Source organism: Neopsephotus bourkii, unplaced genomic scaffold (genome assembly GCF_033783945.1).
Source record: "Neopsephotus bourkii isolate Nb327-2 ecotype Australia unplaced genomic scaffold, CSIRO-AGI_Nbou_v1 NB_1778, whole genome shotgun sequence".
Classification (NCBI taxonomy): domain Eukaryota; kingdom Metazoa; phylum Chordata; class Aves; order Psittaciformes; family Psittacidae; genus Neopsephotus; species Neopsephotus bourkii.
In genome coordinates this window covers 522234-548689 of record NW_026902252.1, presented here as the reverse complement: position 1 = coordinate 548689, position 26456 = coordinate 522234, and the positions used below count along the sequence as shown (strand labels likewise).

The 26456-nt window shown below is 47.7% G+C and overlaps 1 protein-coding gene across 2 annotated transcripts; it reads left to right on the top strand.

The window, feature by feature from the left end:
* The first annotated feature begins 442 nt into the window (after positions 1 to 442).
* On the top strand, positions 443 to 26164 carry CDC42 (cell division cycle 42). 2 transcript variants are annotated; one of them, XM_061379566.1, is made up of 6 exons: positions 443 to 570; positions 12925 to 13065; positions 17037 to 17109; positions 18908 to 19017; positions 19132 to 19329; positions 24753 to 26164. In XM_061379566.1, exons 2-6 carry the CDS (start codon positions 12961 to 12963, stop codon positions 24840 to 24842), a joined length of 576 nt encoding a protein of 191 aa, XP_061235550.1. In that variant the 5' UTR covers positions 443 to 570; positions 12925 to 12960; the 3' UTR covers positions 24843 to 26164. The 2 variants fall into 2 exon arrangements, with proteins under 2 accessions (XP_061235550.1, XP_061235551.1); XM_061379567.1 differs by lacking the exon at positions 24753 to 26164 and adding an exon at positions 23226 to 24084.
* Positions 26165 to 26456: the final 292 nt, after the last annotated feature.

The following is a 26456-nucleotide window of genomic DNA, read 5'->3' as shown; positions in this document are numbered from 1 at the left end:
TCTTTGATCCTTTTGGCTTCAGCTCCAGGGAGAAGGAAAAAGGAAGAAGGAAAGCGTGGAATTTGGAAGTAGGGATGCAGAGGTGCACTGCGTGCTGTAGGGGAGACTTTGTGCTCTCAGTATGGTCCTGCAGCCCTGGGGTGCACACAAGGGGGTGCAGATGCGGGGTGAAGGGGTTCTTTGGCCCATGGGGCATGCACAAGGGGTGCAGATTCGGGGTGAAGGGGTTCTCTGGCCCATGGGGCGCGCACAAGGGGTGCAGATGCGGGGTGAAGGGGTTCTCTGGCCCATGGGGCGCACACACATGGGGGTGCGGATGGGGGGGTCCCGGGTACGGGTCCTTTCCCCCCCTTCACCCGCACCCCGCGGGCAGCCGCGCGCGTTCCCGCGGGAGGGCGGAGCGCGCCAGCTGAGCAGCGCCCCCTGCCGGCCGCGCCTCCGCCCCGCCCCTCCGGCCGCGCCCCGCCCCGCCCTGCGTGCGCTGCGCGGTGACGTCAGCGGCGGCGTGCCCCTGCGCCCGAGCCGAGGAGACCCCGCAGCGAGCTGCCAACGCCCGGTGGAGACTCTGAGGTGAGCGGCTGTACCGGGGTGGGCACGGAGCGGCCGAGACCCCGCCGGTACCCCGTGCCCTTGGGCACCCTCGTCCGGCCCTGCCACCGTGGGCCGGTGCGTCCGCCGTGCGGGAGCCGCCCTCCGCGGCGTGTGGGGGGGGCCCTCCCGGGCAGCCGCTGATGGTGGCGGTGGGGGGGAGCGGCCCTTCCCAGCGCCGCAAAGGGAGGAGGGGGTGCGGCTCGGCCGCGCCGCCGGTGCCGAGGCTGGGGCTCGGGCTCGGCTCTCCCGGGGGGCGGCGGCCGCGCCTCCCCTCCCCTCCCCCGCTTCCTGGCGCGGCGGGCGGGGGCCGGACCCTCATCGCTTGGGAGCGGCGGCAGGAAGCGGTCCTATGCGGGGTGCATCGGCCATGGCGGGGCCCGGCCCTGTCCCGGCTGCGGGGTCAGCTGTAGGGCCGGGTTCTTCCGTCGAGCTCTGTGGTAGCGCTGAGCCGCAGCGGGGGTGCGGGCGCTGTTAAAGGCTCAGCCTAAGCTGTATGCGCTGCGAAAAGTCAGTTCCCACACGAGAAGGAGCTGGGAGGCGCTTCTAGGCTTGCTCTTCCCTCAGTTCGAGGTCTTTGACTCGCTCAAAGGCCGTCCCAGCGCCGGTGATGCCGTTGGTTTTGGTTAGGGAGGGAGCCGGTGCTGCCTCGAGGGTTGGTGTTGACATATGTTTGTCTTTCTCCTTCGAGATCTCATCGCGGTGTGCATGCTGCAGCAGCACGTCACCTAGCTGCGGTTTAGAGGTTTGGTTTTAGCGAGCTGGACTTAGAGCTGCGGGTTTCCCTGTGCGGGTAGAACTCGCAGCTGGTGGCAGCAGTGGGAGACCCTCTCCGCCCAGGTAGCTGGGAACAAGCAGCGGCGTTGTGAAACCTGTGCTCAATGGAGGATTGCCGGTGGACAGAATTCCTGGTGCCCTGGTTGCGTGGGTAACCCCTGTGCCTGGACAACACCATGGGGAAGACATGGCCTTAACCAGGAGGCCGTGTTAGATGACAACTGGTTAATGAGGACCACTTTGGTCTGGCCATCTGGGATTGCCTTTGTCTTGTGTTCATCTGTGCTTTTCCTTCTTGGAAAGGAGATGCTCACTGCCTTCATTCACAGTGTTCAGGCTCGGTGTCCCAGAGGCCCTTGGTTTTTCTTGCCTTTTTTTTTTCTTCTGAAAGGTGTTGAAAACCTGGCTCAAGTTCCTTGTGTTGCTAATAGGAATAACTCAGGAAAGCACTTAAAGCTTCTCTCTCTTTCAGGATCTTATGCAAACCGAGCTCTGGATAGAAAGCCTTTGGTTTTGGCTAGCTATATGTGGAAAACCTGCTTTGTAAACTGTTCCTTCTGGTTAGGGTAGGATGATGGGGAAGGCAGAATAGGCAAATGTGTACCTGAGACACAGGTTTTGTGGATGCACGTAAGACCTGAATCAGTGTATTGCTAACTAGAAGTGGTTCTGCGTTTAAGCTGTTCATGTGTATACTTCAGTAACAATGAGGAAAGGGTTTTTTAAGTCTTGGCAAGGAATAAAACCTACTGCGATGCAAGATAAAACATGTTTGTCGTTTGGTAACGTGTTGTAAGCAGAAATTTTAATCGTTAGATTTGCATACTTTGAACTTGGCTATTCATGACCTTCCACTGATGCTCTACATACATTATAGGCCATGCTCTGGGGGTGGTTGGTTGCCTCAGAGTTGTGGCCAGTTCTGGGGGAAGTTTGTGGTGTTTTCACTGTAGAATAGAAATGCCCTGGAAGTCGTGGAGTATCTGAAATGGAAATGGCAGAGCTACTAAAAGAACAATAGTAAACAGAAATGAAGCCCATCTGAAACTGGTTGGGATTTCCCTGATGAGTGTGCAACTGGGCTTTTCTGACTTTACAGGAAAACCCATGAGAGGCTGATGTTAAGTGCAGCATGAAGTTGACTGCAAATCCTGATGTGACAGTTCCTCCTGGTTAAATGAAAATGTAGTACTAAAACACATCCCTTAAGTTGTAAGAGCACAGACAGCTGGACATCTTAAAACCTTCTCAACAGGTCCGTGTTTCCCTGCAAGCTTCAGAGTTAACACAGTCTGGTGGTGCCACTGGGTTCCAGCTCTGCTTCTGGCTTTTGAGAACTTGTACAAGAAATGAAGATGCATCAGTGCAGCCGAGGCATGTGTGACCTGCTGCCTGCTCATGTGGGTGCTCACAGCTTCTGAAAGTCATCCCTGGACTTGTGTACTTTAGCCCTCTTTTTGCCTGCCTTTTGTGGTCACTGCTTTCACACTGTCATTAGGCTCAATCATATGAATTTCAGTGGTCTGAGCTTCTAGAGCAATAGCCTGCAAGGAGGAGTTGAGGGGGATGTTGGTATCCTTGCTCTTGAGGCTCCATTCCTGAGGAAAAGCACCACTTTTGTAGAAGATGAAGGTGCTGTCAAATTAAATGGAACTGAAATTGGTTTCTGATACTCCAGGTAGCAAGAAGCTCTCTTTAACTGCTTGGTGTATTGTAAACTTATGTCTTGGCTCCTCTGACCCTACTTGCTAAATGCAGGTGAACCTTCTCCCCCCTTTATCCTTTAATATACGACCAATTTATTGACTAGGTAAGCTTTTATGCTGAGTTTTTAAGATACTCAAGTTATCTTTACACTTCTGCAGCCTGTTATGTGATTAGGTGGCTTTCTTCAAGCCTTGTTTAAAAAAGCTTAGACTATATAGCTATTGGTATGCATCAAAAAGGACTACCCTTAGGAATGACAGGAAAACCCTTTCCAGAGCTTCCCCTGGGGCTAATACCCAGCACAGAGTTATCCTTCCCTGTGTACATCAGGCTGCATCCTTGTGATGGGTCCAGGTAAATGTCTGACGTGGGTGACAGGGTAACATTAAGACATGGTGTTCCCAGCTTCTGATGCTGGAACCTTTAGGTTGTTTTTGGGTTGAAGAGCTGGGTTTATTTACCCAGCCCTGGGTGTGCAGTAAACTTGAAAATAGTGAGTGCAAGAGGCAGAGTTCCCATGTTGTTGTTGTGTAAATAGTGATGTCTGTTTTGAAGAGTTTCAGACCTTCAGGGTACTATTTGGCCTGTTTTGAGCTGTCCTTTTCTTGAGCTGGATGGACCTTTCTTCTAAACAAGTGACATTTTATGAAGAGAAAACAGAAGAGTTAGTTTTGCAAAAGCTTCTAAACCCTGTTGTTCTGTTTTAAGCTCTTGTGCTGCCAATCACCCTGCTACTTTTGCATGTTATGGTGTAATTCCTAGCAGGAGAGTTGGTCTGTGCTCTCTCTTCTCTTGTGAAAACCCAAACTAAACCCATCATTAAAAAGGTAACGTGGGAGCTTCCTCTGAGCCTTTATGTGTGGAAGGAGTGTGCAGGGACTGGCTCATCACTACTAAGACTTCTCTGGTTAGGTTGGTGGTCTCAGTGCATGTTCTGTTAAGCCTAGACCCAGCGATGGCAGGGGAAGGTTTTACCAGGCTCATGCAGTGTTAGGGGCAGGCTCTGTAGTGGGAGGGGATCCTGGCATTCCACAGCCATAGCAAAGGCTGCCAGAATTGTCTTGGTCTGTAAGGAGCTGCTTTGAATTGCTCAGCTCTTCTCAAGTTGAAAGATGCTGTGCTGTGTCTTTAGCCAATAACGAGTGTTCTGTTTTTTTGGGGGGGGAAATGACAAAAATGCTCCTCGAATGTGGATGGAAGGAAAGAAGGCATCTGCCACCTCATAAAGTGGTGTAGCTGTTTGTGTTGGGGCAGCTGGGGCTGGTAAACAGCTCAGTGCAAAAGGGCTTGTTGTGGGAGGGCTACGTGCTGGCCTTGGCTTGGGCAGTGGCGTGCTCTGCTTGTGGCTGAGCTGGAGCTCAGTGATCTGAGGCTTTTTAGTGCTTGTGAAATGTTGCTGAGCTAAGTAGCTCCTCTCAAGCATCTTCCATCTCCTTACTGCTGAGAAACTCCTGGCTGCCTGATGGGATCTTGGTCCTGCTGCCTTGGCCGTGGTGCTGTGCAAGGAAGGGTGGTTTCAACTGCTCTGGTTCCTTCCTCTGGTTAGGTGAACACAGGGCAACCTCTCCTGCTTCAGTCCTGGTGTTGGTGAGTGTTCCAGCTACTTTGTTAGTTTTAATAGAATCCCAGTGTGGTTTGGTTTGGAAGGGACCTTAAAGCTCATCCACTTCCAACCCACTGCCACAGTCAGGGACACCTTCCACTAGAGCAGGTTGCTCCAAGCCCCTGTGTCCAACTTGGCCACAGCTTCTCTGGGCACCCTGTGCCAGCACCTCAGCACCCTCACAGGAAAGAACTCCTTCCTAGTGTCTCAACTAAATCTACCCTATGTCAGTTTAAAGCTGTCACTGTCTGGGAAAAGTGGCTTTTGCAGTGTTTTTTAACAGAGCTTTATCTCTTTAGTCCTCAGGCAGTGTGGTGCTACTCAGTCTTAGTCATCCCTGAGCACACTGTGTCCTCCTGTGGTGCACGGAGCACCAGCAACCGTCCCACTCCCTGAGCCATGACAGGAGCGAGGGGTGATCAGTGGAGTGGGGATGATCTCTCACAACTGATGTGCCTTCGGGGTGCTTCCTATTATGCAAAAATGTGCCTCAGAATAGAAGAACTTCTGCCAATGTCTGTTTTACTGCTGTTAAATGTAGTTGGCCATGGGTATGAGGAGAGAAATGTTGAAGCTGGTGAATGCCATGATATAGTTGTATAAGCAAAAAGGTCCAGCTTGTATTTTTAACTATTAACAGTATGAAACTAGGCTAATAAAGATAGCTCTTTTTAATGCAGTATTAAAAAACTGAACAGGTTTTTGTTGCATGGTTGGTGTGAGACAGCTTCTTGTGTAGGGTATAAAAGTGAAGAGTAATAATGAAAGATTAAAATGCCTTTGGGAGAAGAGGACTTAATGTAGGCCCACATCCTTCCCAGTGTTTAATCTGGGGCAGGTTTTCCCAGTGCTGACAGCTGGTTTTGGCAGTGTAACCTTACCTGGAGTGATAACAGAGGAGTTGACAGTTTTGCTGTTTCCTGTTGGGGTGGTGGTAAAGGAAAGCTTGCTGTTCTGAGCCCTGAAGTGGGACAGGTCAGCAGTGCTGGTGCTGGGGCAAGCAGGCAGATGTGGTCATGGCTGCACTGACCAGCCTGCGTGGGCAGCTTGTTTTTGTTTAGGACTACAGTGGATTGAGAAGGCTTTCCCTTTCTGTTGGAGTTGTAGAAACATGTTATGGTAACTGAGGTGCATGCTTTTAAAGTTCCCCCGCCCAGCTATCTTCATTTATCTGGTGTGTGTCTGCTTTACCAGGTTGTTTTGAGGAGCCTTTAGGAAGGTGTACAAAGCAGTTAGTTCTTACGTGGTTAGAATAAGAAAGTTGCATTAGGCACAGAAAACATCAGTTGATCTCAGTTTCATTTTTGAGAGGTCTCTTATGCTTCCTTAGTAATTTGGAGTAACTTGTCTAGAAATGTGTGCTTCAGAACCACAGAGCTGTTGTGATACACAAGCTCTGTTAAGTGACAGACTTGGGGATGCTCCGAGATCCCGGACACATACTTTATCTCAAACAGGGATTGCTGTAATGACAGCCAACGTTTTGGCTTTCAGGAACAACATCACCCCCAGAGCTGAATTGGGGCTGTCATGGTGCTGGTGCGGCTATGTCAGTGTTGGTCACAGAATGGTATGGGTTGCTCCTGGAGAGGGACTCTTCGTCAGTGACTGCAGTTGCTACAGCAATAGGACAAGAGGAAATGGGTTTAAACTTAAGCAGGGGAAGTTCAGGTTAGGTATAAGGAAGCTTGTGAGGATGTGAGGCGCTGGAACTGATTGCCCAAAGAAGTGGTAAATGCTCCATCCATGGCAGGGTTCAAGGCCAGGCTGGACAGAGCTTTGGCTGGCAAGGTCTAGTGTGAGGCATCCCTACCCATGGCAGGGGGATTGGAACTAAATGATCTTAAGGTCCTTTCAACCATGTTCTACGATCCTATGGAAGGGACATTGAAGATCATCCAGTTCCAATGATGATAGTCCTGTGTCTCTTCACAGAGCTGGCTTTTGTGTGACCAAGTGTTTCCTGTTCTTGCGTCCACACTAGGTTGAGTCTGTGGGTGTGGGCAGGTGGGACACAGCCCACCAGTGTGCTCCGCTGCTATGGAACCTGAAACCAGGACACTGATGATCTGAATTCTTGCCCCAGTTCTTGTGTTTGTCTTGACAGCCACTTGTAGCACAACTGAGCTTTTTGGCCCTGTGTCTCTCAGTAAGACATCTTCCATCTAAACCAAATAGCCCCACTGTGTTTCTGAGGCAGTTCCCGTGTGGAATATAAAAGGTAGGGTCTAAAGGATTGTCTGACTTGTTAGTGGCAATCAAGCAAACCCCAAAGCAACCAAACAATATTTAAAAAGGCTATGTTTTTCAGGATCCTGAACTGATGTTGTACAAGACTGTTTCTTGAGTCTGCCCCTTCTGCTTTTTTCAGGTATTGCCTTGGACTTCACCATTAGTCTTGCTCTAAAGGAGTGCAGCTCCTGTGCTGGTTTGTAGTTTGACAGCTTTTAAAATACCCAGGCATTATGCTTAGCTTTGGGAGGAAATGCGTTTGTGTATTGAGCTTGTGTGCCTGATGAGGTCTGAGCTGGGGGGCAGCAGGCAGGTGACTTTGGTCCCCAGGTGGTTCACATCACAATATATTCTCTTAAATTTCATTTACCACATTAATACCATAGAAATGGTGGATGTGTGCAGGTCCAGGGTGAGAGCTCCATGAAGAAGATGATTCCTAGCAGGCTGAAAGGTGGGCTTCGGGCTGAGAAGATTTGGGTGATGTCTGTAAAAGGCCCCTGGACACCTGTGGAGGAGAATATCAGCTGCAGGGAAGATGGTCAGTGCTGGCCAAAGAGAATACTGGCCATGCTCGTGAAGCCAGTTTTGCCTTCTGTGCCTGTTTGTCTCTCTGGAGTTCAGCTCTTAATCAGAGAGCAGCTTCTCTTGGTGTTCTGCATCGCAGATCTGTGGTAATATCAATGCACTGAGGAGTCCAGGGTCTTTTAACTGTCTGGTTGACAGCTGAACTTCACCAGTGTGGTCTTTTCACCAGAGGTTTGTGATTTCTGACAGAACTGGTGCATTGTTTGCAGTGATCTTTGTGATGAAGCATTTGCTGTGCCAGGTTTGTGTTGCAGATGTGCAGTCAGAGCCTTCTCCACATAATGCTGGTGGGTATCTCTGGTGGGGAAAGCACGACTGCTGGGGTTGTAGTAGCTGATTATCTCCCTTACACCCTTGATCTGGGAGACTTGTCGCTTTGGAAAGCAGCAGTGTTAGTTTGTAGTAGGGATAGAGGAGGTGGCAGAGGGCAAGGACCTTGAAGTGGTAGGGCAAGGGTGCCTTGAAATGGGTGTGATTAACCTAGGAACCAGTGATGAAATACAGACATGTATTTAATAATGGGGGGGGGGGTTTTATGAGGTAGGAAAGCAGCTCGGAAGGGTAAAGTGGTTAGCAGATCATGAGTAAAATCTTGTGAGTGTTGTTACTTCCATTGTGGACTCCCAAGTGCTTTGACTGCACAGTAGTTACCTGAGTGACCTGTTAGTGTAAAAATCACCTTGTTTGGGAGGGGGAAAAAAAAGGTCTTATTCCTGCTTTTCAGAAATGGATCTGTTTGAGCCTTTCCAACAGGATCTGGAAGCTGCGAGGGACTGGTTCCCCTTGGCCTGCTGAGGTAATGGTGTGTACTAAAGAGCATCATGAAATGGCTGTGGGTCATCAGGCAGTGGTTGCAGTGGTACCTGTGATGAAATGGCAGCAGTTTCAGGCCTGCCTGAAAGAGGAAGTTGTGGTGCTGCTGAGGCTTGTCAGGAAGCTAGTGCAGGATGTGCAGACAGATTTGACAGCTGGGTTTCCTTTGCCTAGGAGAATGGGCACATTTCAACCTGAAAACAGACTTTGGGTAGCTTAAAAATAAAAGGAGTTTTAACAAGCATGAAGGCTTATGGTTTCCGCTTCGAGTTGCTTGTAGAGCAAAAGTAAAGGCAAGATCCTGCAGATTCTTACCCCTTGGGTAACACTGCATCCTGCTGGGACTGGAGTTTAACACTTGCATCCCTGTTGCCACGTTTTGGGATTAACTCTTAAGTGCAGATCAGCTCTCTGATGAAAGTGTGAGGCTGTAAAATGGGCCAGTTCAGTCTGGAGCAGGGCCACCCAATGAATCTACTCCAGCTCACAAAGCTTTGTAGTCAAGTTTCCAGGATGCTGCCTCCCAGTTATCCTGGGTTCTGTGAAGTTCTGTTCGTGTGACCAGGTGCTGAACAGATGAAAATCCAACAAATGTTAGAAGTATGGGCACTTAACATGTGCTGTAGTGAAGCGCTGATGTTTTTGATTACCATACAGAGAGGTTTGAGAAATCAGTTCAGTGTGGGTTTTAAGTCTTTAGAACTTGCTGGGCAGCCATAAGTCACACTGGTTGGTGTAGCCTTCCCAGTCTTTATCAGCTCTTCTCTCTGGGTTTGGCACCATGGCTCATGATTGCATGGCTCAAAATCCACCCCCTGCATTCAAACTGGGATGACTCCAGTGCTTTCCAATCTGTTTCAATTCCCTCAGATACTTGAAACTACTCAGTGTTTTCTAGTTCTGCTGGGTGTTGTCAGTGTAGACTTCCTACTAGCTGCTTTGGAGAGGGAACAAAACCCAAACCCTGGAATTCTTTCTTTCTGCCTCTTTTGGTGTTGCACTCAGGGGATGAGTTATTCCGTAGTTGTAGCTCATGTTGGATTAAATCACTTTTTAAACCCCATGATGTAAGTGTCTTCAAAGCTGTTCCTATGGAAGAGCAGGTCCCAGGATCTAAGCTCAAAAATGAGCATGTTTTCAGCTGTCTGCTGTGGACTTCTTAGAAGTGGAAATCATGAAGTGGCTCATCCAGCTAATCTAGAAAGCCGACTAATCCAAGGAGAACAACTTACTCAACAGCTCCACTTTCCCACTGGCAAGCTGTTGGAGCCCTATGCTTCAGACTCGTATCTGTTTTAACCTTAGGTCATCTTATTTCGGTGTTTAAAGATAAAGTTATATATCCATTAAGAAAAAAAAGGTGAGGGGATCCCTTTACCTGGATATGAGCTTAAATGCATTTGATCCTTTAAAGATGTGATCCTGAAGTGTCTCTTGGGGTGGGGGGCAGTTAAACAGTGGTGTGAGAAGGGTGGTAGTTGCGTGGCACATATAGAACTTCTTTGAGCCAGTTCAGTGCTTTTAATGGTCAATTTTGTTGATACCTTCCTTTAGAAAGGAAGAAAACCAGCAACCAAACAGGAGTGAACTTGGGGTGCAGAGTTGAGAGGAAGCCCTGCTTTTATAGGAGGTATTCTTAATGTGAGCTGCTGGTGTTCTCTGCGGTGTGAGGATAATTGTGTACATAAAGTTGGTGTTCACTGTGAAGGGCTGCTACAGGAATAATGGGATCCACAGGCAAAGTGTGTGTGTGCAGCTTGTACTTTGTCTTTGTCCTTACCAAAACCCAGCAGCTTCTCCCCCAGAGCCAAGTGTGGGCACTGGGCTGTGCTGAGGTGGGGAAGGACATGGGGTTTTGCAGCCAATTTGTTTGAGCTGATGAGCTTTCTGATACTGTGGTTCCATTTTGTTGTTTGCTTGGTGCTCTCTGGAGGAAGAAGTTTTAAAGAGCAACACTAAACATATGTTTGTGATATGTGAACACATGGGAGCTTTTCTTACACAGTATGGGGTGTTGAGATGTATAGTTAATCATGGATTGGTATGGAGCAGTGAGCATAGGAAGTGCTTCAGAGTCTGGACTTTTCCTCTAGTGTGGGTTCTGGGTGGCTGAAGCGGATATGAAACCAGAGTTATGGATAAACAAGGAAATAGAAATAACTGGGGCAAGAGGGTAGGAAGGGAGGGGAATGACAGGGAATGGCTGGGATGTCTGCTGAGGGGTGGGAAGGGAGCCTGGGTTTCTCTGAAGGGGCTGTTAACCTGGAGGTGGATGGGCTCTTGGGTGGGCAAGGGCAGCTGGGACAAGGATTTCCGGCTCTGGCAGGGACAATGTGATGAATCCCAGTTCAATTCAAAAGGCATCTGAGATGTAGCAGGGACACCAGTGTGAGAGATATTTTGTATTTCATATATTGGCTCTGAACGGGGTTCAGGGAGGCTGCTCCCTGTACTGTGCAGCAGCATGGCCCTGTGGCTGGTGGTGGTGCCCTGTTCCATGGGGGAGGCAGTGGGGCAGGCTGGTGAGTTGGGCTGGTTTTAATGGGAGTGTGCTTGAGTTGTTACCCATGCCTTGTACCTGTCTTGATTTGCTTCTGAAATCTGCTGTGCAAGTGACCCTTCCCTTTCCACCTTTGCTGGGAGCAGAAGCCTATCTCCTTGTGGGACTGAGGGTGTCTTTTTTAGTCTGAAATGTTTTCTCTGCTCAATGCCACCAGCATAGCAAGGCCCATCTATGGAGCACCTTCACAGCTGGGGCAATATTGTCTAATACTGCTTAGATACAAACCTGACCTGGATGCAGAAGACGTTTCTTGAAATGGAAGCAATTGCTTTGTCCACCTGAGTAAATGTGTTCAGTTTTTTGTAGCATTAATGAAGGGCCTGTTGATACGCTTCGCTGGTCATGTGCTGGCTGCAACTGAGGTCTGCTGCATAAATCAATGGATTCTGTTATTCTGATACTGAAACACTTACAGCCAGTACAAGAGGATTTGCCTGTGCAAATCCATCATTTTTATATGTTGAAAGAAGATTGTATAAATGGAAATGTATAGATAATGGCAGTGGTGTTGTGAGTGTGACATTCCAGATGCTGCCTAATGTTCTGCTCCAAGAGAGCTTTTGCTACCACTTCCTGTACTTGACTGCTTGTACATCTCCCTGTGGCTGGTGGGATGGTGGTTATTAGTTTTCCTCTACAAGGAGTTTGTAGGAACTCCTGAAGATGTTTATTATGAAGGCTTCATGTAAATCTCTGAGCATCCCTACAGCATCCGAGTAAGTTTAGAGCTGTTACCAGTTACGTGTCCCTGCAAGTGTGATGCTGTGATGTGTAGTATCAAATCATGCTGCAGCTGGGACCAGAGCACTCAAAAGCCTGGAACTGTGTTGGGCTTCCAGATCCCTCGGGCATGCAGTCCCCAGGAAGTGCCCCCATGCAGAGTTCAGTAGGGGTCAATTCAGTTTTAATGCAGTTACCCCCACCTGAGAGCTGTGGTACCATCCTTGGGAGGGTAAAGCACTGCCACCATCCTGAGGGTGAATTTGCTGTAGAAGCTGTCCCTTCCTGTCCTCTCTCCCACCCCTGGCAGGGGGTAACTCAGTTTGCAAATCTGTGTTGCTGTAACTCAAATATGGAGATGTTGAAGGTCAGCGGGGGCTTTGCCTGAGGCTTGTGGGGTCAGGATTTCACCCCTCTGTGTGGGTGAATGGCCAGAGGCCTGGCACTTCTTGCATTGAAGTCATATACTAATGAAGGGCAGCAGTGTCTGGCACTGTAGCTAATGTCTGGAGGAGGTTTTGATGGCAAATACTGATCTAGTTATTGTGCTGAAGTCTCTGCTGGGACAATGTGAAGGTATCTGGGTGCATGATGGCTGTGTAATGTCATGGGAGTAACCGGATTCCTTGGGAACTGGCATCCCGCTGAGCTGCTCAGGGCTGTTGGCCACTTCAAAGTGGGGATAAATGTACATGTTAAGTAGCAACTTGAACCGTGAAGGTTGTAGAACTGTATTTAGGCCTTAAAAAAGGTGAGGGGAGGAGGAATTAGTCATGTTTACTTCTGTCTGTACCTGCTTATTTTTATCCCATAACCTAGTTTGAAAGTTGCTGCTGCTGTGTTTCTTGCTGAGCTTGCTTTACCCAAGTGCTCTCCAGAGGGCACATCTAGGAGGCACATGGGTTATTGGGCAGCTCTTGGGACCCCAGCTCAGACTTTCAATGCCTCTAAGGCTGGATGCTTCCCTACATTAAAAACAAAGCTGGAAAAGCCTTTAAGACCTTTTTGCCCACCTCTGGGTAAGTAGGTAAAAACAGTGACTGAATTCACCCAGTGCTCCTTCACAGTGCAGAGAAGTGACTGCGCCAAACATAGTCTGAGGTGGTGCAATGTATGCTGTGGGAGGGGTCTGGTGTTGAGGTATTTGCATGTATGAAAATGAGCAGCTTCCTATTGGGTGTGTGATGGAGGCACAGATCTACCAGGAATGTCTTGTTTTCAGATCCCTGACATGTGCTGTAGGTGGTTTGGGCTCCAAAGCTCGCTGATGATGTGTGCTGCTGTCTAGTGAGTGTGAGAAACATCTAAGTGTGTGTATCTCCTTTTTCCCTAGGTTCTGTTGGAGCTGATACTCAAGTAGACTTCAGCTATGCAGACGATCAAGTGTGTAGTCGTGGGTGATGGTGCTGTTGGTAAAACCTGTCTCTTAATCTCTTACACAACAAATAAATTCCCATCGGAATATGTACCAACGGTAAGTGTGCCAGTTTCTCCTGTTGTCCTGGGTCACAATGGTGTAGGGCAGCAGGAGCTTCCTTCCTAACTAACCTTTGTGCATATCCTAATGCTTGTTCGTACAGCCTGCTTTCCTCTTGGAGGCTAATACATCGTGGGAGAGTAATGATCACTCTGATATGCTACTGCTGCCCATCTTTCATGCTGCCTGGTGGTGCTGGGCTGCCTTTCCTCTATCTAGGCAGTTCTTGCTGCTTGACTGCTCCTCAGAACCTGGGTTTCTGTTTGTTGATGCCACCAGATGGGATTCTGTGAATGAGAAAATCTGCAGTTGTCAGGACTGTGAGTGGAGAGCAGGCAGCAGGAGCACCAGCTCTCAGCCTGCTCCCTCAGCCCTTGCTACGCCTTCGGTTTTAGGGAAAACAGTATTTATGTTGCTAGAATAGCCAGGGTCTATTTTTAGATGCTCATTTTTGCTTTGCAACTCTTAAGATCCAGAGGTCTTGCTGTGAGTTACAAAGTGTGGCTGGTTAACTGCAGCTAAGCTTGAGAAATGGGTTTGGATTTAGACTTTGCTGCCTCATTCATTTGTACTTCCAAATATCTGTATAGTCCTTGGCTATTTCTGAGTAATCTTTCTGAGTTTTACAGGCTTGTTGTTCTGAGATACTGAATCCCTGCCTTATGTAAAGCTCAAGGTGGGAGCAGTTTGCTGCCTGCCTGTGGTATCTGCATTATCTTTCTAACAGAAGAGTCCTTTTCTTCTTAATCTTGCATATACTGATACAGCTCGGGCACTCAGGTGGTTCAGTGTTTTAGTGAGGTTGCTGCAAGACACTTTGACATCTCTTTTCATGAGTTTTCTCTGTTATAACCCAGAAGGGCCATCATCTACTGATAAATGAGTTGAAGAGTTTACTGAGGTACCTCAAACAAATTTGGATCTGGAAGTGCATCACAGATAGGTTCAGCACCTGCTGGTGAAAGGGTCAGTCATCTTTTGTGTTATTATAAAGCAACTTAAAAGAGCAGAGGGCTCCTCTGAGGTGCCAGATAGCTCTGCCCATAGATCTTTTGCAATAGTCACTTCTTTATAAAGTGGAAAAGAAGTTGCAACAAACATCATTGCCTCTTTTGGGGGTATTGGCTTTGTCCACTACCCAGAGCTTTTCAACTTGCCAACTTTGAGGTTCATTAAGAATAGGACAGGCTTCCACAGAACAAAAATGATTGTGTTTAGCTGTGGATCAGGAACTAAAGATAGAAGGCCTCCCAGACCTGTGTTCAGGTTGGATGCAGTGGCCACTATCAGGAGCCTGAGGGTTGTGCTGCAGGCATGGGGACCCAGGTTCAGCCTCTCTCATGGAGGTCCTTTGGTACAGACCAGTTGAGAAGTTGTATTTGAAACTGTGTATTGCTATGCTCAAGTCTTTTGAGAGTGGTGTTAAGTATCCTGCTGTGGTGCTCTGGGACAGCCACATCCTTTGCTGACCTGTGGAGCTCTGCTTGCCCTATTTAAACTGTTCTTTATGGTCAAGACAAAATGAAAGTGGGAGTTCAGGCAGTGAGTGTTTCTATACTTATCCCTAGTGAAATGATCCTTTAATTATGTTGAAAAATGCTATTATCTTACAGTGTGTATTTTGAAAGCTTCTGAGGTCACCCTGCAGATGGTGGTACTGTCTGAAAATCTCTGCTAAAACCTTCCACTAGAGCAGGTTGCTCCAAGCCCCATCCAGCCACATCTTCTCTGGACAAACACTGGAGAATGCACCAGTCCAGACTGATGGATGAGTTTCTTTAACTTGGCTCTGTGTTTTGCAGCCCTCTCTCTTGTTTGAAGCTATTTCCCAGTGGGAGATGGGCTTCATACTGGTGGTTACACATGATTTGTCACCTGCATGTTCTTGATGCCATTGCCATTATCAGAAAGGGCAGTGAAGGGCATGCCTGTGGAGAGGCGTGGGCAGGTTGGGGGTGAGTTTTGTCACACCAGAGCTCATGCTGCCTGCTCTGGGCTGTCTGGCACTGGCAGGAGTTGGAGCTTCTTGTTGGGCTAATTCTTCTGGTTTTTAGCCTGTTTGGCACAATCGAGGGTGAAGCTGTCTATGGGTTATGCTGTGAGACTGCAGTGGGTCTGTCTGAAGGGGAGCCCTGTCACCCTGGCCAGTTTGGGGCTGAACCCCAGACCTGTTCAATAGTAGCTGTACCTTAAAAAGCAAAAATTAAATATCCCATTCTGTAGATAGAGAGTTTGAAAAATAAATCCTGATGCAAGGGAATGCTGATTCCCCTAAAGGGCAGCTCCAAGTAGTATTATTGACTCCCTGTCCCCTGGGAAATGAGGGATGCCTTTGGGGGATTAAGCTGCTGACCATCTTCAGACATCTGAAAGATGCTTTGAAAGAGCAAATGCTCTGACCTTCAGCATGGACCATACCAGTTTCTTGTTCTGACCCTGACAGTAGCTGGGTTCCCATCCTGGTCTGTCCTTTCGAGTCTTGAAGCAGTAGGCATGGCATACTGAATGTGCTCTGTGAGGTGCTTCCCACCCTCCTAAGCCCCAGGGCCTTAGTCTGGGGTGCTCCATGAGGCAAACCCAGTGTGCTGTGTGAAAGATTGGGCTGCAGGTAGGGAGGTGGGGGTTGGAATCTCTTGTACTTTAAAATCTTGAATGCTGATCCAGAACAGTGTGCCAGGGGTGGACCTCTGCTTCTGCTGCTGTTCCTGGGGACATGCAGCCACTTTCTCAATTGCTATGGGTTGGGAAGAGTTGGGAAGAGTCAGTATAGTGTCAGGTACTGCTGTGACCAGGACATTGGGTGGAGGGGAGGCAGATGGAGCACTTGGAATTCAGCTTTGAAGCACCGTCTCACTGGTCTTACCTCTGGTTTTAGTGGGATTTTTCCCAAAGACCTAAGCTCTTCCTAAAGCCCTGTTAGTAGGTGCATGTGACTGCTTATTTCTCCCTCACTTGCATGAAAAGCTTTTTGAGATGGCTGCTGCCCTCTTCAAGTGTGGGTTACTTCTGCTGTGGGAGCTGCTCAGACTCGGTTTGATGCTGAAGCAGAGCTTCCCTGTGCTCAGAGCTCTCTTCTGGCTTGGGGTGACCTTGCAGCACAGCGCAGGTAGAGGTTGGTCTTCTCGTGACAGTGGGAAGGATGTTTTGCCAGGGGTACTTTCTGAAATGCTGTCTGCTGTGGTTCTGAAGATCAAATGGCTCTTGAATGAAGGATGCTGACCTCAGACAGTTTACTCCTTTATGTGGGTGTTGAAGGAGGCAGCTCCCTATGCACAGCTGTGTTGTAAACAAGTTACTGGGTGAAACCCTTTCAGCAGCGTTGGCTTTTGATCTGCCCTTGAGGACAGAACTGTTGTGCCAGATGCTGAACCAGACAATATAACTTAGGAACCAGATTCTCCACTGACACAGACTGATTTTGACCAACTGTAGTGCTTCCTCCAAAGATGGAAGATAAATTCCTGTTGGAGAGATGGGCTCTGTATGGAATTCCCTGGGTGTTCGCAGAGATGAACGTCAGAGGGCTCAGGTCCTGGCAGAGTCAGCCCCACAGCTCTGTGCCCTGAAGGGCAGTGCTGAAGTTTATCTGTTCAGTCTCTATGGGCATGTCTTCTATGTGTCAGACCAAGTGTGAAGGTGGAGATTTGTGTGCAATGTGGGAAATCTCTTTGCAATTACAGGCAAGAGCTGTTGCAGGTGTTCCACTCAGTGGCTTCTCCCCTGTTAACCTGCACTCATACACCCAGTGTTCCCTTGCTTTAGATGCCTTATGGAAGCAGCTCCTGCATCCTATTCCAGATTGAATTGTCCTATTAACAGCCTTAATGGCAATAGCACTGGGAGCCTCGTGGCTTCTCTTACCCTGTGCAGGTGACTTGCATGGAGGAGCCCTGGCAAGGTGAGTAGGGTGCTGGCTTGAGAAGTGGCTTATTCACATCCTCTTGAATGTGTCTGTCTCTTGTTTTCAGGTTTTTGATAACTATGCTGTAACGGTGATGATTGGAGGAGAGCCTTACACCCTGGGCCTCTTTGATACTGCAGGTGAGAAATCAACTGCTTGGGTCTTTGTAACTGCCCAAGATTTAGTTAAGGTGATGCTGACCATGAAGACATACAGTTGATTATGTTTTTTATGAAAGGGAAAGATACTTCTTGATTCTGCATTCTTGACCTTTGGGTAGTTGCTAAATTGAGTTCTTAAACAACCAAACAAATAAAGCCCCCAAACAAACCACAACAACAACCACATACCAAACCAAAAAAACATTCCAACCAAGGAACACATTCCACTTGCTTTATAGAGCTGTTCTGTTGTGTGACACCAGATGACAACTTTGGAACTTTCACCTCTAATCAAGGTGATACCTGAAGGATAAAGGGCTTCTGCATTTTTCAACAAGACTAAAGGAGGAAATTGTGTTGTATAAAATACATAGATTGCGTGTGGGTTTTGTTTAGTAAACAGCCTCTTTTTGACCAAATGTCAAGACAGAAGGGAGACCTTAGAGCAGCTTCCAGTGCCTAAAGGGACTGGCAAGAAATCTGGAGAGGGGCTTTGGACAAGGGCCTGTAGGGACAGGCCAAGGGGAATGGCTTGAACCTGCCAGAGGGGAGACTGAGCTGAGCTCTTAGGCAGAAGCTCTTCCCTGTGAGGGTGCTGAGGCACTGGCACAGGGTGCCCAGAGAAGCTGTGGATGCCCCATCCCTGGCAGTGCTCAAGGCCAGGTTGAACTCTAGTGGAAGGTGTCCCTGCCTGTGGCAGGGGGTTGGCACTAAGGTCCCTTCTTTAGGGTTTCTTCCAACCCAAGCAATTGTATGATTAAACCCCCTATTGCTAACTGTTAAATTAAAAACAAATTCTTTGTTTTGAGCTTATACTATGGAGAAGCTCTTTGGAGTGGTCTGTTAATTGCAGTAAGATGTTCTGATCGGTGTTTGGCTCCTCTGTATCCATGGGGCTTACATCTTCCAGCTGCAGATCTGCCTCCTTTGAGCTGTCCCAGGTGTTGAGTCAAGTCCCTTAGGATCTCAGATGTCTGTGTTCTCTGTGATAGGTGGGAGAGCATCAGTTGTTCAAAATGCCTCAGATCACAAGTTTTTTATTTGGCTCTCAGTGAATACAACAGCTTCTTCAGGCAGGCTTGCTTCTGAAAGCAGAGTGCTGCTGAACTGAGCAGGAGGATGAATGAGCTCCGGCAGCGTTGGGCTGGAGGGGCAGTGCCCTGCAGGCTCTCTCCGCCTATGCTGGACCCAAGGGGAGGAGCCTGGCTTCCTCTGGAGCACAGCCTGGGCTGGGTTGCCTGTGTTTCTAGGGGAACGCTGCTGAATGCCTGTAATGGCAGCTTTCTCTTCTTGCTGTTTGGGGGATACCTTCCTCAGTGTTCACAAGCTAAGTTGGAACCTCCTAGTGATTGTTCCTCCTCCAAACTGCAGGGTTTTTTGCAGGGCGATCAAATTCGATGGCACAATACCTCTAATGAACGGAAGAGGTGCAGAACACCTCATCTACAACCAGATCCCCGTTCAGCAACTGTTCTTTATAACTGAGGAGAGTGCCATGCACACTGAGGGTGTTTGATCTAAGCTTTCATTACACATGCTTCTGCCAGATTCCCAGCTCTCTGTGCTGGTAAGCTGCTCATTGTTACACAGCAACTGAATGAATTCCGGATTAGAGAACTAGGATCTTTGAATGTTTGGGTCCAGGGCATGTGTATTTGCTTAAGAGTTAGGATTAAACACAGTAATGCTGTTGTGCTGGAATATGCATTCTGATTGCCTGCAAAGGGCAGATTTTCACTGTCTGGGTCTAATACTGTGTCAATTTTCTCCTCTCTAGGTCAGGAAGACTATGATAGATTACGACCACTCAGCTATCCACAGACAGATGTATTTCTGGTCTGTTTTTCAGTGGTGTCTCCTTCTTCATTTGAAAATGTGAAAGAAAAGGTTGGTGGAGTTCTTACCTAGAAAGGCAACTGCTGCAGTGGTTTGGAAGTACGTCAGGAGTTAGCTTATTTGTTACTTGGTTAGTAACAAATACTGTCTCTTCTCTGCCTTTAGTGGGTACCTGAAATTACTCACCACTGTCCAAAGACTCCTTTCCTGCTTGTTGGCACCCAAATTGATCTACGAGATGACCCCTCAACAATTGAGAAACTTGCCAAGAACAAGCAGAAGCCCATAACTCCAGAGACGGCTGAAAAGCTGGCCCGGGACCTGAAGGCTGTTAAATACGTGGAGTGCTCTGCACTGACGCAGGTAAGGGGTGGTCTTGGACCCCTATTGCTTGCTTATATTCCATGCTTTTTTCAGTTATGGGGAAAGTCATCTTAGTATGGATGTGAAAGGGTATAAGCTCTGTTCCTGGTGTTGACATTGTAGCTTTCTCTTTGTCCTGTTGTTCTAAGGCACAAGGACTTGGCAGCGGTACAAAGAAAACCAGCCTGTGCAGAGTAGGCACAGTGTAGAGGGTGATGGAAGAGGATGTGTTTGCTGTGATGACTTTTGTACTGGAGGGAGATAGCTGCTGAAAACTTAGGTTTGTTATGGATAATAAGTGGGACACAGAATGCAGCTCACTGCTGAAGAGAGCAGGCAAAGACAGAAATCTTCTTGAAGTCAGTACTGGTACTTCTGAGACTAGAAGCAGTTGTGAGCTGCTTTCCTTTCCTGTGCATTTGGTGGGGAGCTGTTTCCTGTGTCCGTCTTAAGGTGGAAGTTCTGTTGAAAGAGAAACTAATAATAAAATAGCTCTTAAGATGTAAACATGGTGATGTTGAGTGAACTGACTTGTGAACATGAGTCTAAAGCCAACAAAAATAGCTGCTTTGAGGCCAGGAAACCTGATTATCCTTTCCCTTTAAGTTAGGATTAGTAGGGTGGGGTGGATGGGAGCCATTGGCTGCCTTGCTGATGTGTGGCTTTGACTTTGGATGCCCTGGGAACTTGATCTTGCGTGCCTGGTCTTGCAGAACTGTGATAACTCTTCAATAGATTCCTTAATGCTACTCTCAAGAACTTGTCCCTACCTGATGTGCATGGAATTAGGGCTGCACAGTGTCAAGTCCCTCACCTTTTCAGTTTTGTTATATTCATCTTCTTCAGCACAAAGCTTTATCTCTATGCTTCAAGAAGCCTGAAGTCCTGCCTGTCTTGCACTTTTTGCCCAGATTGCATGTTGACTAACAAAGCTTTGCCTGGCTGTTTGCTGAGAAGGAAGAGGCTTTGATGGAGTTGTGCAGGAGGTGGTGTGGTGAGGCACACAGTCCATCCTGGGAATCCCTGATCCAAAGGTGCTTTTGGCTGTGCTTCCCTACTGCCCGTGTGCAAGCTGAGGGTTAGTTGTGCTTGAGCTGTACTTCTCTTAGATCTGGTCACCCCCAGAGTACCATTTTTAGATGGTGTCTGGCACATCCTGAATCCTGCTGCTCATTAGAACTTGTTAGAATCTGTCAGTTGGATTAATACGTACCAGGACCATTTTGTCCTGTACTGCTTACTGAGATCCTTTCCTCTGTAGCTTTAAGCTTACCTTGTTTAGTCTGCTTAAATTGCATGGGAGCACTTAGAATTACCAGAGAAAGAGGTGATACAATTAAAAATGTCAGTGTTTAACCATTCTCATTTCCAGACAGACTAAACTATCTGTTGCAGAGAACAGCCTCATGAATTAGAAGCTCAGCCTGAATTTCCTTCAGAGCACGAGGGCTCCTGTACCCATTGATGTTTTAGGAGGGTGGTTTTCTTAGCTACGAAGCAGTCACAGTAGCTGGTGTCAACTGAAGCTTGACTCAGTTGGGTAGTTCATCCTCTCCTTATCTTGGCCTTTATCTCCACGGTTCACCTTAGCAGTCCAGGGTGGCTTTTTACTTCCCAGCTAATTTAGAAATGACTTTTGACACCATGGTAGCAAGTGATCATAAAATCATGGAGCCAGAGCATGTTGTTGTTTTTCCTGGGAGCAAGATTTTGCTTGTTGTGTGGAAGAGCCAATGTTCTGGAGTCAAGAGGCTGAGTTATCTCCTCCTCCTGGAGGCTGGATGCCAGCAGTACTGAGGAGACGGTTCTAGCCCTCCTTTCCTAGGGGTTGTGAAATCCCTTTTTGTGATGAAAGCACTTTTCAATGTCTGTCTTTGTTTCTCTACATAACAGTACTAAATACCACGGTAAAAAGTGGGTGACACTTTGCTTTAGGAAATGGTGACTGACAGACATGACAACTAAACAGACTGTAACACTTGAGTTAAATGTGTGAGTGGGCTTCCTGAAGCTCAGGGCTGGTACCTAACACAAGGGAGAACTTTGAATTCAGCTCCTTTCCTCCCCCTGATGCTCGGTTGACAGTTCTGGCACAGTCAGATTTATAAAGTGTCTTAAACTGCCTGCAAAGGGGGGTGAAGGAGCCTGACCTCAGCCTAGTCCCAGTGCAGCACAGGAGCTGTGGTACTTTAACCACCGTATCGAGGCCCATGTGCCAGTGGTATCAAACTCAAGTCCTTTCCTGTCATTACTCTTGTCTCATCCAGGCTTTTAAGCCCACTCCCACCTCCACAAATATTTTGTCTCTCTCCTGTGTACCCCCGCTCTTCCCTTCTCCATTTTCCTGCTGGATTCTTCAAAACAAATCCCAAATCCTGTTCTCCAAATTAATTTCTCCTGTGCAGTAGGAAAACAAGAGCGGAGTCCCCTAGCAGAACTAAGGAAGCATGTTTCCCTGACTCCTGCCCTGCCTGCATCCTTAATCTATCTAACAGGGCATAATGAGTTTATACACCAGCTTTACTCTTGCAGGGCAAGAATATCTAATTAGTGCTCAGCCTTCCCATAGGCGTTATTGTATGATTTATCTCATGTCTCCAGTTCTTCTGTCAGCTCATTTAAAAAGAGCTGCTGGGAGGATGTACAGAATGGCTACACATGGTGATTTCCTTAACTTCTGTTCTCTCAAGTATAATCTTGCCTGTAACAATACGGACTTAAATGCTTCCAGATGGAATTGCCTTAAAGACCTCCCATGTAAAACAAGATTAAAGACCTTCTAAAAGGGATGTACCAGTCCAGCCTGTGAGGGAGAAACCAGTTACATCTGAATGACTGAAAAAGTTAATCCCCATTTTTGCAAAGAGTGCAGTTGTTGACAGGAAGTCATTGAAGTTTCTCTTTGTCTTGAGCTGGGCTCAGGCAGTCCTGAACTTCAGAAGGATGCTCTCCTGACAGCAGATTTAGGCGAGTCCAGTTGGCGCAGCCGGAGCTGGGTTTCACTGCTGGCATTAGTGTGGCTCAGCAGAGCTGCAGCTCCCGTTGTGCTACCGCAGATGCAGCGCTTGCCTCATGCTCCAGTGTAATCCCTTGCAGCCCCCTTGCAGCTCTCTGCTTGTTGGATCTCAGTCACTCCAATCCTAATGCTGTTCTGTCTTCCCATGACTTGACTGGTTAGACTGGCTTTGGTACTGAGCTGAATAACTGCACCGTTACCGTGCTGGCTCCTTAGCAGCACTGGTGAGGTGTCGCATCGCTGCTTCAGGGACTGACATCCAGTGTCTGAAGGTGGTGATTGCTTCACCAGAGAGGTTCTGCTTCGATCCCAGATCCTGTTTTGACAGCCATCTGGAGATCTTCAGTTATTCAGGGGCTGAATTCACAAAGCACGAGGAGTTTGGAGCCTTTGCTCTGGACTCACTGGGGTGGTTGGGAGCAGTAAGCCTGTGCACTGGAGGCACTTGCTTACCCACTGTGGGTGACTGCAAAAGGTTTACCTGACCCTTTGGATCCCTGTGGTGGGACCAGCTGCTCTCCACTGTGTTTATCCCCCTGTAATCTCCCCATGTGTGTGTTCACAGTGAAGTGGAAACCACCATTTCTTGTGCAGCCTCTCCCCCTCTGTGTTCCTGCCAACTGTGTTTGTGCCTCTGCCCTTCTTGGGGTTCATTTTGTCTAACTTGGTCCATCACATGTTCTGTCTGTCTCTTAACACTGACTTCTGGGTCATCTAAATGAGATTTCCTCCTGGGATCTACTTTGTTTCTTACAAAGTAAATCCGTTTGCTGCCTCTGTGAATTCAGCCTGGTCTATCCTGAATGCTCTTTGTATCTGCTTGTTTTTCTCTAATCCTCTAACCTGGCTGCTGTTTTTTCTCCTCCCCTCTGTCTTGTAGAGAGGTCTGAAGAATGTGTTTGATGAGGCTATCCTAGCTGCCCTCGAGCCTCCGGAAACTCAGCCCAAAAGGAAGTGCTGTATATTCTAAACTTTCTCCTTCCCCTCTTGCTGCTGCTTCCTCTGTCCCACTACTGTAGAAACCTGGTTAAAACATGAATAAAACCACCTTGATTGAAAGCTGTTGTGCCTGTTACCACCTTAGAGCAACCTCTGTATTAGCTCTGGACTGAAAACAATACTTAAGATCTTTAGTAAACCGTTGTGATGTGGAACATGAACTGGACTCGCTTAACTCTCTGCTGCTGGGGTTGCCAGATGTGGGTAGCTTTATAATTCAGGGGGAAAGGATCTGGTTACATCATTATTTAAAGAAAGATCAAAAGAATAAGACATGATGCTTGATCTTCCTCAATCCAACTGGAAGAAACTGCTGGGTTGTGTTTTCGATTTCTACTTGTGACTCTTGTTTAACTGTATTTGCATGACAAAAGTACCTGAACCGGTGATCTGCAAGTGAGCTGTAATGTGAAGGGTTTTCTGGGTCTCCTTTGTGCAGTGAGATGTTTTTCTGTTGCTGTTGCTTTGGCTGTCTGTGCTATGGTGGAGTATTTGTCAGTCCTGGGGGGAAGGAAACCTCAATGTACTTGCTACTGCTTTATGAACTGTTAAAATTCTTGCTTTCACTAACATGGTAGAGCTTTCCATTTCAATAATAGAACCTTAAAGCCTGTTACTGTAAGATGTAAAGCTGCTTCTTACTATCATGCTTCTGATTTTTATTGTTTTAAGGAGAAAACATCAATTGTAGCTTGTCTTTCAAGTTTGAAATTAAAAACTGCAGTTGTTTGTATAAATGACTGATGAAGCTTTTATTCTGATTTGCACTTCCTGGCTTCAGTTTAACACTTAACCCTGCGTCCGGTGCCCACTCCTGCTCCTCCATCCTGACTCCTCCAGTACCATCCACAGCTCCTGGGCTCCGCTGCTGCCTGCGGGTGCCTGGCACCAGAGCCTGCCCAGCACGGGACCGGGGCTGTTCTCTTGCATGTCTCTTGCCTTGTCTCCTCTCCTTCACACGGGTGTCTGCTGCTCCGGATCAGGCTCTTCCATTTGAATGCAGCACTTTCTGCTTTGTCATTAGCATGTGAAATGTGTTAGCAGCCAGCTAATGATAAAAATGGCATTAAGGAAATGACTTTGGTACTTCGTGTGAAGTATAGAATCGTGGAATGGTTTGGGTTGGAAGGGACCTTAAAGATCATCTAGCTCAACCCCCTGCCGTGTGCAGGGACAAGTATACACCAAGTGTTCTGCTCTGGTCTCAAAGGATTCATGTTCCTGTTCAGAAAACCAGGTGCTGAAGCACAGCAAGGCGCTGGGAAGGAGCAGTGGAGGCTCTGGGAGTTGTAGGTGTCAAACCTGGGCTCATTGTTCAGGGGTTTCTCAGCCTCTTGGCTTTCGGTGCTTGTGTTTGTGTGAAAGCTCTGAAATGAGACTGCCCCTTTCTCTCTCTGCCCCTTTCCAGAAAGGCCTAAAGAATGTATTTGACGAAGCGATATTGGCTGCCCTGGAGCCTCCGGAGCCGAAGAAGACTCGCAGGTGTGTGCTGCTATGAACGTCCCTCCAGAGCCCCTTCTGCAGAGCTGGTGTTTGATGTCGTACTAAAAGCAATGTTTAAAAATCAAACTAAAGATCCAAATTTTAAAGTTTGTTTTTCGCAATAATGACAAATGCCCTTCACTCCCATCCCCCCCCCAGCCCTGTGTGAGATGAGAATGTTAGTGTTTATTCCCCAGTGCCCCCTCAATTCAGTTAAACTAGTTAATTTTGAGTAATTCTCTATTACCAGAAAACACTGATCAGTACTAGTTTTTTTTATTTTGTTTACTGTTTCTAATTTGTTTTTTTGTTGTTTAAGATCCAGGCATGCTTGTGATGACTTTCTCTGTAACAGACTAATTCTGGGCTGCCTTACTGCAGCCTCGTCCCTTAGGCCAGTCTGGCAAGACTTAGTTCTGGTGGCAAGAACCTGTGGGGCTGTTCTGCAGCCAGCCAGCAGCCTGGGTGTGAGCAGACTTACAAACACGGCAAAGTAAAATGTCCCAAGCTGGTGCTCCTCTAAGGAGGAGTGTAGAAAATGTATCTGCATCTCCTCTGAAGTTGCCTTGTATCTCTTCCCCTGGCTTTCCACCGTGCAGGTCATAAATTTCTACCCCGTCCTCTAAGTTATGAAGCCTTAGGAATAGGAGAATCCTATTCTCTGGATGCACCATCAGACTTGAAAGTAGTTTGCCAGTCTCTTCTTAATCTTTGACATTATAAGCTTTTGTTGTGTGATGGAGAAAGAGCTGCACCTTTTAAAGCACGCCCAATGATGCCGTTGGCTCTTAACAAACCCATCTTCTGCCAATCCTCAATTAAGAGAGAAATTAATGACAGTGACCAGCACATAACACTGCTGATGGACACACTGAGAGGACCTGCTGTGGGTTCGGATGAGTTCTGGAGCTGGCCCTGGTGGTGCATCTCTTCCTGGATGGCTCAGCATCCTCCTGGGAGAGGGGTGGAAAGGGCAGACCTGTGTCAGTGGGAAGGAGCTGCAGGGAGGGGTTTCTGGTGTTTGGGTAGCACCATGCAGGGACCAGTGAAGGGAATCCCCTTTGCATTTGGCTCCTAGGTACCCTTGAACCCATGAGATGGGCTCCAGCCCGCTGAGGTGTGTGCAGGGTCTTCCCACACTGACTGCACCATCGTAGGGGTTTACCACAAGATTATTTGGCCTTGCAAATTCAAAGTTTAAGTCTTAGGGAATCTTCTCCACCTCCCCAAATTCCGGTTTCTCGTAGACTCGGTAGTGTTGAACCAATGCTTTTTCATGTCTAAGTTCTTTGTATATGCATTCTTTTCAGATGTATTAAACATAAAGTATCTTCACAAGCCTGCCTGAGGGTAGTTATTTCCCTTGTCTTTCTCTTGAACGTGAAGGACTTGTAAATATGGCTTTTATCCCATGCGAGCCCCACTCTCCTTGTGTGTTAGTTTGGGTCTTCCTGCTTAATCCTGTCAGTTCATGTCCTCCCTCATCTCTGCTGCTGCCTCACTTCTGTCAGGGTCACTCTAATCTTCAAAGCAATGTCTTTGCTGTAGCACCCACTCTGAAGGCTCTGAGCTAAAGGAATACTCATCATTGTGCATGTTCCCAAGTGTTAAAAGCTGGTTTCTGGGGGGT

Coding starts and splice junctions, on each gene's coding strand:
- CDC42 (XM_061379566.1), top strand. CDS start 12,961: ATGCAGACGATCAAGTGTGTAGTCGTGGGTGATGGTGCTGTTGGTAAA. Junction 13,066..17,036: donor CATCGGAATATGTACCAACG/GTAAGTGTGCCA, acceptor TCTTGTTTTCAG/GTTTTTGATAACTATGCTGT. Junction 17,110..18,907: donor GGGCCTCTTTGATACTGCAG/GTGAGAAATCAA, acceptor TCTCCTCTCTAG/GTCAGGAAGACTATGATAGA.